The following is a 12,345-nucleotide window of genomic DNA, read 5'->3' on the forward strand; positions in this document are numbered from 1 at the left end:
CTTCTGCGTTCGAATCCCAGCTCCACCGCTAGCTGGGGGGACCTTGTGCAAATTACTTAGCCTTTGGGGGTTTCAATTTCCTCACCCATATAATGAGGGGATAGTAAAAGCAACTGATTTATAGGATTATTGTGAGGCTTCAATGAGTTACTACAGGTAAAAACAATTAGGACATTAAGCCCTGGCACATGAAAAGTACTATCTAAATATTAGCTATGATTATGGTGACCAAAGTGTTAAAAAGATGTCTTTCTTACTTTTTAAGCTATCAGTTTGTAGAGAAAGCATTATATTTGCTCCTTTAATCTCTCTCATTGTCTCCTTTTCTTCACAGTTAAGGCTTCATACTTGTGAAAGGAATGACACTGTGTGTGTGTGTGTGTGTGTGTGTGTGTATGATTAGATGTGAAAATTAATTAAGGCTGAGAAAAATGTATTAGAGAAGGTATATCGAGTCTTCCTCTCATCATAACACATACAGGCCATTTAAATATTGATAGTATATACATATTTTAAAACTCTGCTACTAATTTTTTAAATTACATATTAAGTTATCATAATAGGTAAGATTCTTTAATGCTTACTATTGCTTCAGCACACATATATTTTTTAAATCCTCACAACCATCCTGTGAGGTAGGTAGTATTCTCTTTTTACAGATGAGGAAATAGAGCCACACACAGATGAAGCTATTTGTCCCAAATTAAGCAACTAGTAAGTGAGAGAACTGAGATACTCAGAGTCCAAAGATACACAAACCTTTATATAGCACTGCCCCCTACGTGGCTTATGAAATGAATTCTAATTCATTTCAGAACTTTTACAAACTTGACGTGTTTCCCTTTTTCTTCAGAGCACTTAATGGGTTCAATATTTCTTAGGAGACGGGAAAACTTTTCATTCTCCTTCCTCAAGTTGCTTACATATCCTCTTTTCTGATCATAACTTTAATATACGCTCGTTAGAGAAAATCTGAAAGTACCTGGTAGTGGACACTGATTGCTTTTGCTGCCCTGGATCTGTCCCCTGTCTTAGAAGAGGACCTAGATTTTGCTTTAGGGTAAATAATCTCCCTTCTATTTTTAGTCTAGTGGTTTGGGCTCGACTGCCCCACCCTCCCCAGGGCTCCAGATGTAGATCCCAATTGGTTTGAGACAAACAGGTGTCTCATCCTATTGGCCTCAGCACCTGATTCAAGGATTGGCAAATAACCTATTAAGAACCACCAAGGGGCTTCCCTGGTAGCGCAGTGGTTGAGAGTCCGCCTGCCGATGCAGGGGACGCGGGTTCGTGCCCCGGTCCGGGAAGATCCCACATGCTGCGGAGCGGCTGGGCCCGTGAGCCATGGCCGCTGAGCCTGCGCGTCCGGAACCTGTGCTCCGCAATGGGAGAGGCCGCAGCAGTGAGAGGCCCGCGCACTGCAAAAAAAAAAAAAAAAAAAAAAAAAAAAAAAAAAAAAGAGCCACCAAGATGTGAGGAGATATGTGCTAGTGCCCATGTGAAAGACGAGCTTCCTCTGTCAACAGGGGATGCTGCTAAAAGAGACCTTTCTTGGCTTGGATGTGATGCGAGATCTGGAAAGCTGCAGCCATCTTGCACCCATGAGGGATGCCTAGAAGCACCATGCTGGGACACCACTGGACACAGAGTGAAGACAGAACAAAACCAGCCTTGACATCATCTGGGCTACAGTATCTATTCTTGACTGAAGTCATACCTCAGACATGAGATTTTCAGTTACAGGAACCAAGAAATCTCACCCATCCCCATTTTTTGGTTGTTGTTTAAACCAATTGGAGATTGATTTTCTGTCACCTACAATTGAAAGACTCCAACTATCAAAATGAAGAATAAAAATAGGAAAAAAATGCATCTATACATAGGTGTAATTCCTTCAGAACTATGCATTGTTTTCATATAAAAAATATTTCACATATTAATTTTATTCTTAAGCCTATCATAATCATGACATTTTTACATGTCATAAAATATTTTCGTGGACATACTTTTTCATGGCTGCACAATTTTCTACTGTATGAAGGGTTGGAAGGAGGACATTTTGGCTGAGGTTTTATATATATAAATATAGTATGTATAATTAATATTTATATAACATTTATATAAACAAAAATATTATATATGTATTATATATGTGTGTGTGTATATATATATATATATATATATATATACACATGTCTGACTTTTACTTGCCATTTTGAAATACTTCCTGATTAAAAGTTTTTAAAAGCTGGCTTAGTGGATTAAAGCATATGAATATTTCTGACTTCTGACATGTGCTGCCAGGCTGCTTTCTAAGAAGGCTGGCGCAGCGTAAAAGTCCAACAGCACAGGTATGGGAGTACTATGACACTCCAGCCTTACAAACACAGAGGCTTATCACTTGACAGGTGAAAAACTGTATTTCACTGTAATGTGCACTGATTTAATTACCACTGAGGTTTGACATCTGCCACAATATTTTGTCCCTTTCTGAATGTGTACTCATCTTCTCTGCCTTCTCAGCTCCTGAGATTTTTGGTGTTGTCTTAGAAGTGCTCTGAAGTCTTTCCGTACTGAAGGAATTAGCCCTTTGCCCTTTTTGTTAACAAGTATTTCCTCTGGTGTTTTGTTTAAACTTAGGACACTTTTGATGTATGGAAATCTTTAAATACTTTCCTCTGACACTTCTTCCACATCTAGAGATTGTATATTCATCAAGATTTATTTCTAGTTTTTCATGGTATTACTTTTTAAAGTGTTTTTTAATGTTTCTGGAATTTATCACAGTATGTGGTTCATAGCATGATTTCAATCTTTTCTTTTTTCCCAAATAGCTAACGAGTGTTCCATTACCATTTATTGAATGATCTTTACTTATCTCCCTGATTTGTAATGCCTTCCTTTTCATATATTAAATTATTAGTGAGTCCATATCTGGGCTTCATGTCCTGTTCTCTGAGCTGACTGTTCTTGAGCTAATAAAACTCTCATTACATTACTTATTATTATATTACTAATATGATTTTATTCAGAATAAACCCAAAACTAATTTCATAAGTTCTGATATTTTAGAAACATTGTCTTTTTATCTAGAATCATTTGTTTAAGGCCTCTTTTATGTCTTTCAGTAGTTTTTAAGTTTTTTTTTAATAGTTCCTATGATCTTTTTGTTAAGGTTATTCCTAGACGTTTTATATTAGTTGTTACTCTTGGCAGTTTTACAATTCTTGATGCCTCCCATCTGGTCTCTTCATCAGAAACTTGAAAAGCCTGGACCACAGATCTGATTTAAACAAACGAGGTGAAAGGAGCTCGAAGAGCCACGGGCAGCAGAAGATATTGTGAAACCTTGAGAGTTGCTCCATGTGGTGGCTGAGCTGTTCTCTGGAAACAATCTTCTCTATGAAACTACACAGTTTCCAGCTCGACTTTCAGGTTTCCCAACATATAAAATTGGATAGTAGAAAAATCTGTGGCAGATTCTTACCCAGAAAAAGACAGCACTGGCACAGAGGGTTATACGTATACACTTTCCCCAGGTGGTGAAGGGAATACGCTCTTCTTCCTAATTAAAAAAAAAAAAAAAAGTTTAGTCAATCAAGGGATTCCTCCAACGAAATGATTTTTCTCCTAATTGGTCACTGAATCCTAGGCTTAATTTTTAAAAGCAATTAGTTTTCAGACACAGCCTCCTTACTCATACTTGCATGTTTGCTTGTTAACAATTTCAGACATACATACAGCAAAACGTGTTCAGTGTTCATTTTCGTAATAGTTTTTGACAATGCAAATGTGAATAATAAACTGTTTATCTGCCACGATCTGAGTTCAGGAGTCTGGGTATCTGACAATACCATTCTCGAGCTTGTCTTAGATTTTAGAAGTGACTGCAGTGAGAACCCAGAGTCTGTGCAGGACAGAAAGTTTCACAGATGTCTGCAAGTACTAGGGAGCCAATGTGTGTTTTCTGCTTGACCTTTAGGTATATTAGGTATAACTGTGAAGTTTTAGAGTTTCCATTTTATAGTTTATATGAATATATGTAGATTTTTCTAGAAATGAAATCAACAGTGTGATTATAGCTGCAAACAAGGACATGGCATTTACTCTCTGCCAGGTGCTATTCTAAGTAGGTTCTATCTATTAACTCAATCAATCCTTACCACAATCATATGAGGAAGCAACTTTCTTATTCCTGTGTCATAGCTGGGGAAACTACGGCACAGAGAACCTAACAAGTTGTCCAAGATCACTCAGCTAGTAACTTGCTGTGTTCAGATGTGAATTCAGGCAGTTTTGTTCCCAAGGCCTCGCCACCACACTGCTGGCCTCTCTAGACACTGAGGATGTGTTCTCAATCAAGGTAAGATGAGAAAGAATGATAAGGAGAAATGAACCTTCATCTTCAATTTTTTAACAAGCAATGTTACAAGGGAAATTTAACTTATTAGTTGGCAATTTTAAATTTAAAATGGACAGATTTAAATTTCCAAAATGTCTTTTCTTCAGTATGTTGCCAATAACATAAGCTTTTGTTTTTCAGTATTCAAAAGCGTTATGAACATCTGATTTTGTCTAAGTTTCAGCTTTCATTATGTACAATCTTTTACCAACACATGCTTTGACCCCCATCTTTCGTCCTAAACAATGGGAACGATTCATAATGGGGATTATTTAAAACTTGTTACATTGTAAAAGACAAATGTCGCTTTCTGTTGGGTAACTGAACCTCATTTTTTTCCATTTATAAAATGAGGAGGTTGAACTGCTCCCTCCAGACCCTTTTACTGCCAACATTCTGTAAATCTGTGAGTCAATTTATAAAGTCTATGGTTGGAGACATTTTCAGATGCTTTTGATAAAAGCATTTTCTTTCCAAGAGTTATTCATATTTAAAACCTACTGTCCTTATGCTGATGACTACAAGTACAATTAGCTCCAGATTTTCTGTGTTGATGGAAAGAGGCAATAATGCAGATGATTTAAAAAAATTGTCTTTCACTGGCTTTGGAATGTTTATACAAAGACATTATATAGTTTTATTTTTTAATTCTGCAGCAGCAGTAACAGCAGCAAATTTACCTTTCCAATTAGATAAAATGCCTAGCATGGGGCCTGAATATAGTTTGGTCTCAACAGATGTTTCCCTTCTTCATCCTTTCTCTGATTTTAGGATAAGAGTCACCCTACTCTGTGCACGTACCAACCAGAAGGGGGAGCAGTGACCGAGGCGTCGTGCAAGACAAAGGAGCTAGTCTACGATGAAAAGGTGGCTGTAATAATGAAGGACCATGTGAAACACTGAGAATCAACTATGAAAACCAATGCCTTTCCTTCTACATCTATGTCATAGAGTCTAATTTTTATTGGTACTGTGAAAGGACACAAATCAAGGCATCTTTTCTTATACATTTATGTCAGAGGTTTTTAATTTTTTTCATTTTTATTGTTATTATGAAAGAAGGGACCACATTTATCGCCTGTGCCTACTGTTCTTAGCAGTGCTCCTTCACTTTGGCTGTACATTAAAAATCACCAGAGCAGCTTAAAAAATTCCTATGCCAGAAGGCACCCCAGGCCACTGAGTACCATCAGAGTATATAGCAACAGAAGCCAGGCGTCAATATTTTTTAAGCGCCCGCCCCTACTCCGTGATTCCAGTGTGCAGTCAAGGTTGAGAACCCCTGCAATACACAGACTGAATTGCATCTAGATAACACACTCTTTACCTGAGTGATCTCATTTATCACCACATGCGTACACCGTGCCTCATATTCTGGCCGGGCTTGTTCTTCCTGCTGTAACTCGACAGTGTCCCATTCGTACTCAAGTTCTGCCTGGCGCCGCTTCCAAAACTCCAAAAACAAGGTAACTACCAAAGAGAGAACAGCATCATGTGGGTCTTCAGTGATGACTGATGCTTCAGAAATCTGTACTGAATACTATTAATTATCCACAACACTTGTGTATATGGTCAATAAAATCTAATTTTACTTATTTATAGGCGATGCTAGTATTTAAAAGAGAGAAAAATGAGTTAATGCTTTTTTTAAAAGGAAAATGTTGATCATTTATTCAACTTGTGAAAACAGACTATAGGTCATGGGAAGGGTGGTAATGGGATGGTCAGAAGGCATCTGATTGTGTCTACCGCTAAAGCATCCGCTCCTAGCACATTATTGCCAACAAAACAACACAAGCAACTATTATAATTCAAAGCAGTTCATGGTCCACCCTTTAGTCTGCTCCTCCTTGCATCCCTCTCCCTCTCTTCCTTCCAAAGGGCTTGGGGGTGCAGGGATGAGAATGCTTCAGTGGTCCCCAAATCTTTGTTTTCCACCACCCAAGTCACCCCAATTAAAACAACATTCTTAAATGTGGAAAACTGGTATTTTTCTCAATCTTGTGTAAAGTATGGATAAAATAATTTTTAGAAATCATTATTTTTCAAGATTTGTAACTTCAAATACTAGACAAAAACAACATTAAATGTTCATTGAAAATGTGGTTTCAGGGTAAATCCCCTAGGCCCTTCTTCCAATCAGACTGATACCCCTAAGCGCTTCCTATATAGAAATTCTGGAATAAACACTGTTCCATCCACAAATATTTTTGAGTCTCTACTATGTGCTGAGAATAAAGAGAAAAAAAAGATATGGTCCCTGCTTCAAGGAGCTCCTAGGTGTATAGGAATTACAGTGAAGTGATAGTTACAGTGGACTTTTAAGACAGCTGTGATCAAAGTAAGCATGAGGTGCTCTGGGCACACAGAGCCACAATGTAACAAGGCTGTCTCAGAGGAGGGGACCACTGGGCTGAGCTGTGCGATGCCTTAGAGCTGATCAGGTGAAAGTGGAATGTTAAGGCCATTTCCCCTTAGGGAGCCGTGCGTGCAAAGGCAAGAGACCAAAGAGACCCAGGTACTTTCCAAGAGCTGCAAACAGACTGGAAGGGAGCACAGGGTGTGGTGAGGCGGGTGGGACAGCCAGGTGGAGAGATGGCAGGGGCACATCACGAAGGACTCTGTGTGCCTTAAAGGCGGAGGAGACATTGAAGGAAGTCGAGAAAGAGACTAGAGGCAGGGAGACCTACTGGCAGGTCCACAATGAGGCCTGCTTCAGCTGGGAGGTGAGAGAAGACGGCGTTTTAGCAGGTTGACAGATTGCACGCAGGTGTGATGGAAGGGGGCGAAAGAGGTCAAGGATGCCCGCCAGCTTTCTGGCTTTGGCGATGTCCTAAATTCTAGTGCCATTCCCTGAAATAAGAAGGGCAGGGAGAGGAGCAAGCCTGAGAGAGAAGATTACTGATTCGGTTCTGATCAGCTGCCTGTGGGCCACAGGGGAGATACCTGGTAGGCAGGTCAAAGTCTAGAACTCCAGAGGAAGATCTAGGCTGAGCCGAGACTTTTTCCTGTTTCCAGTGGTAACTGGAGCATGAGTGGATGAGCTCACTAAAGGAGCTACGGAGGGGTAGTTCTCACCCTGCCTGAACGTGAAGCACTGAGAGCTTTTGAAAAATACTGAGCCCAGGCACCACCCCCGAGATTCTGATCTTATTGGTCTGGAGTGGGCCTGTGCATTGTTTTTTGTTTTTGGAAAGCTCTACTGAGCAGTCAGGGCTGTGAATCAACCTGTAGAGAACAGGGAGCCTCTGAGTGCGGAGCAAAGACCAGCTGCCCTGAAATCCTGCAGACCCCGCTGCAGGCAGCCCGAGACATGGGAGAAAGCTCGGGATGGGCCCTGAGGAACATGAACGCAATGCTCCCAGACGGCAAGGACAATGGAAATGCTCAAAGAACCCACTTCCCAGAGATAATCTGGACTTTGGAATCAAGTTTGAATTCTGGTTCTGACAATCATTAGATGTAAGACTACTGGTTAAAGTGCTTCAACTTCCTGAGCCCCTGTTGCCTGCCCACCCCCCCGCCATGGAAAATGGGGGAAATAGAACCTACCTCATAGGCTGTTGTGAGCTTAATGACACAACATCTGTAAAGGCCCTCATGACCCTCTGAGGTAACTATTATTACCATCCCCATTTTGGACACCAAGAAACAGAGGCACAGAAAACTTCAAATACTTGCCCGAGATAAGGATTGAGGTATCAAACCAAGGCATCCTTGGCTCCAGAGCCCGAGCCCTTCTTACGATGCGGCACTGCCCAAGCCACCTGCTCCATAACTTGCTTTCCGTGGGCTCTGCCCCGTGGCACCCACTCTGCTGAGATGCCATCACTGCGTGCCTGCCCAGCGTCTGATTCCAACACTGCTCCTCCAGGACACAATGCTAGTAACTGTCCTCCATCCCACCACTGTCTCTGTGGGTACACTAACCCTCATGACGCCACTGCTGTGACTACCCGCTGTTCAGAAGCAAGTACAGGCGGCAGCTCAGCTTTCTGCCATAGACGCTGCTGTCAATGGATGCAAAGAGCACACAGTTAGTGGGGGAGGCCACTTCTTGTCTCCTACTTGGCGGGGGAACTGGAAGGCACCTAGTCCCCCTGTGGAACTTTGAAACCCAGTGTGGGAGTTATGTGAGGCTTCCTGGCCTCTTTACATAGGAATGATGTCCAGCCCCCAAGAGCCCCCCAAGTTGCAGCTGACACTGTCATCCACTGGCCCCATCAGGGAGCGGAGGTGATGGCCTGTAGTCCACCAAGTTCCATCTCCTTGCATGACAGCTACAGGGGGATGAATTAACACTGGAGAGTGAAAGCTACAAAGCCCTTGGGTATTATTTCCTGACACTCTCAGGTCACCCAAATGTTCCAAATCCTCTAAGTAAACAACTTTTAAGAGAAACCGCACTGACTCATCTGTCAGACCTCTGACAGCAGGACTGACTTGGCTTCTCCTGCTTTCAGGACGGGCCTCTTTCCCCTTCTGTGGGGGCTTCCCAAAATGAAAGAGCCTGTTCCCCATTTATGGGTAAGAGAGCATTTGTGACTCCTGACCAGAACCTTCAAAAATAGACCTCTGGGCTTCCCTGGTGGCGCAGTGGTTGAGAGTCTGCCTGCTGATGCAGGGAACACGGGTTCGTGCCCCGGTCCGGGAAGATCCCACATGCTGCGGAGCGGCTGGGCCCGTGAGCCATGGCCGCTGAGCCTGCGCATCTGGAGCCTGTGCTCCTCAACGGGAGAGGCCGCAACAGTGAGAGGCCCGCGTACCACAAAAAAAAAAAAAAAAAAAAAAAAAGCCCTCTTTGTGGGAATGGAAGCATGGTGCCACAGCTCAGCTACCCTACAGCCTCATCTAGCCAAGACAATAGCCAACACAAGGGGCCCCTGCTGGTGAGTGTTCAGTATGGAGAGTGATGCCTGCACCACTGAGAACCTGCCCAGCCATTCATGCCCTTGCCTCTATCCAGGGGGAAATGAAGCATCCGTGGAAGGAAAGCCTTGAGGGCAGCAGGTAACTATGGACCAAGCTGCATCTGGCTGTCCTTGCTTCCCACCTGACCCATGCTGGCTGCATGGGCAGATACTCTGAAAAGAGACCCGTGCTTGGGGGAATGAGCCAACTCTCCTTGGGCTGCATATGAAGCGGCACAGTATACATAGGAAGCCACCCACTTACCAAAGTCCCCTAGGCTCACATCTCCTTGATAAATACCATGCATCCCCATCAAAGAGAAGACCCCTACTTTTTAATTTACTTGAGAATTCTACTGCCAACACTGCCTTACCCCTTCCACCCATGAAGTTCTTTCCACTCTGTGTCCCCCCTCTGCAACTATGAAATCAGTCCAATGCTAGTGTACATTCTGTCCGCAAGGGCACACTTTATGCCCTATGCTGACCTCAACTTGTGCGCTTCAAAATGGATAGCACTCATGCACCCTGACCTATATTTGCTTCCGCGTTTGTTGTTTATCATGCCCACTAGAATGTCACCTTCTTGAGGGCAAGGATTTGGTATCGTTCCCAGGGGAAACACTAGCACACAGCAGGCACTTGGATAAGTATTAGCTAAATGAATGTACTGTGGGAAGTCATCCCAGGCACTGGAGGACCTCTATCACCTGAGACGCCTGAAGGATGGAATCATCCACTCGGAGGGCCCAGCTGATTCCCACTGCTCCCTGCTATGCCTGACCATCCACTGTCCACCACACGCTGCTCCGCCAGTCACGTGGGCCTGGATGAGCTGAGATGAGAATGTGACTGTTGATGGGTAAGGTTGCGGCAGCTCTAGCCCCTTGACTGCTGGGAGCTACTCAGGATAGACAGACTGAGGAATCATCATGCATACCGTCCTACCCCACAACTCACTCAAAGCACTAGGACTGCACATCAGAGGAAACCACTGGCCCTTTCCAACCTAAAGAAGTGGGTGTCTTTCCATTAATAGCCTCTTTATGAGCCCAGCCTGGAAAAAGCTTTCTAAAGCCACTTTGGATACCTTCCTTGTGTTTCTGTAATCCCTCTAAATTCTGTCATTTTAATTGAAATATTAGACATACAGATGTTTTTGAAATTTTTATTCATTTTCAATGAAGAAAATCCTCAATTTCCTCCTCTGCTAAGTAAAGAAAATTACTTTTCACTTTATTAAAAAAAAGCAGCTTACTTTCATGAATTTGTATCTTCAAACGTATCTATTTTTAAAAGAATTTGTGATGCAAGACATGAAAGTCCGTCTGTGTTTTGGCACCTACAGGTAGGCAGAGATGAAACAAACAGGACTGATCTCATGAGGCTGGAAGGCTGGGGCTTTCTTATTCCTGTTACAGAAAGAAGAGTCTGTACCTGTGTAGGTGAGGTAGGACCAAGGATGTGGAACCATCATTTTCCAGCCCATTTTTCAGAACCCCACACAAGGCAGTGCAATTATATCAAATAAATATTTCTGCATCCTTCTAAAAGTTTGCTACAACTTTATTACTATACATTGCATTTTGTCATTGATCTAAACACTGATGACAACCAAATTATTTGCAGAACTCTTATTCTGTGCTTGTCACTTTTTGTCTCTGGGGACCTCAGGTAATTTGCCTAATCTGCCTGAGTGTCATTTTCCACATCTTTAAAATGGGAGTGTAACAGCCATTTATATGTTCAGTATCTATCTAGCAACAGTATCAACAGGAGATGATTTATGAAAATCAAACTACTCTTCTCACAAAAAGCAACAGAAAAAATTCTAATCAGTGCTATAGGGGAGGAACAGCGGTATCCTTCCCCTTCCTCCCTGAACTTGAACATAAAGGGTAAAATGACTGCTTTTACCAAATCCTGAAATTGAGGAGTTCTGAGTGGGAGGTGATATAACTGCCATGCAACGTAGAAATGGCCTGGTGAAAAATAATGATTGGGTAAGCAAATCCTCGAAACCTTGAAGGGCACAAACCCTGGGAGCTGTAGGAATGGGTGGGAGTTGCTCAGTTCCTCATTTCACAGAGCCAAGAACTTTGCAGGGTCCGTGAAAGACCCTGAGGGCCTAGTATAACCACCCAATGTTCTGGAGTATTCCTGGGCTACATGGCTGCTGACTCAGTGCTGTGCGTCCCAGAGTGAAAGCACCGGGACCTGGGGTGACTGTGCATGCTGCCGGACAGGAATTTCCTGTTCTGTACCTTTTGCTCTCTCTCTCTTCCTGCAATAAAACAACTGGTCGGACTCCAGTGGGGAACTCCGCACTTATATTCTCTGGCAAGCCACACACCAGGCAGCTCTAGCTGACTGGTGAGAGACAGGACTCCTATACGAATATATAATAAGAGAGAAGGCTGCCTAGGACCTTGGGAATCAAAACCAGCTTGTTCTCTTAATCAGGACATTAAACAGCGAAAGAAAATATGCATCAGATGAAGAAGCTTCCCAATACACAGCGTTGGTGGCTGTATCCAGCAATGTCTAAGGATGAGGCACACCCTGGTAGATGGGAGCATTCTGGTTGCCTCGAGAGTTTGCTGCTGAAGGGCTGAGACATTGTATTGGGCCTTGAAACTAGTCAGGCCTCTTCACTCACAAAGGCAGACAAGGCAGATGAGCTTGCTCAGCCTGTATTCTAGCTTCCTAACTGAAAGACTATGAGATGGAAAATACATTTCTCAGGAAAAACAACAAGGTTGTACTGTATAGCACAGGGAACTATATTCAATATCCTGTGATGAACCATAATGGAAAAGACTATTAAAAAAATGTGGGCTTCCCCGGTGGCACAGTGGTTGAGAGTCCGCCTGCCGATGCAGGGGACATGGGTTCGTGCCCCGGTCTGGGAAGATCCCACATGCCGCGGAGCGGCTGGGCCCGTGAGCCATGGCCGCTGAGCCTGCGCGTCCGGAGCCCGTGCTCCGCAACGGGAGAGGCCACAACAGTGAGGGGCCCGTGTACCGCAAAAAG

The 12,345-nt window shown here is 43.1% G+C and overlaps 1 protein-coding gene across 3 annotated transcripts in view; it reads right to left on the bottom strand.

Annotated features, from left to right (window-relative positions):
- Positions 1-12,345, bottom strand: part of ANO6 (anoctamin 6) — a 202,520-nt gene that overhangs the window by 35,449 nt on the left and 154,726 nt on the right. For all 3 annotated transcript variants that reach the window (XM_060166466.1, XM_060166465.1, XM_060166468.1), the window contains 2 exons: positions 5,730-5,872; positions 3,488-3,565 (listed from right to left, as the gene is read on the bottom strand). In XM_060166466.1, the coding sequence (XP_060022449.1) occupies positions 3,488-3,565; positions 5,730-5,872 (221 nt within the window). The remainder of the gene's footprint in view (positions 1-3,487; positions 3,566-5,729; positions 5,873-12,345) is intronic.

This window comes from Lagenorhynchus albirostris, chromosome 11 (assembly GCF_949774975.1).
Source record: "Lagenorhynchus albirostris chromosome 11, mLagAlb1.1, whole genome shotgun sequence".
In the NCBI taxonomy this organism is placed as follows: Eukaryota; Metazoa; Chordata; class Mammalia; order Artiodactyla; family Delphinidae; genus Lagenorhynchus; species Lagenorhynchus albirostris.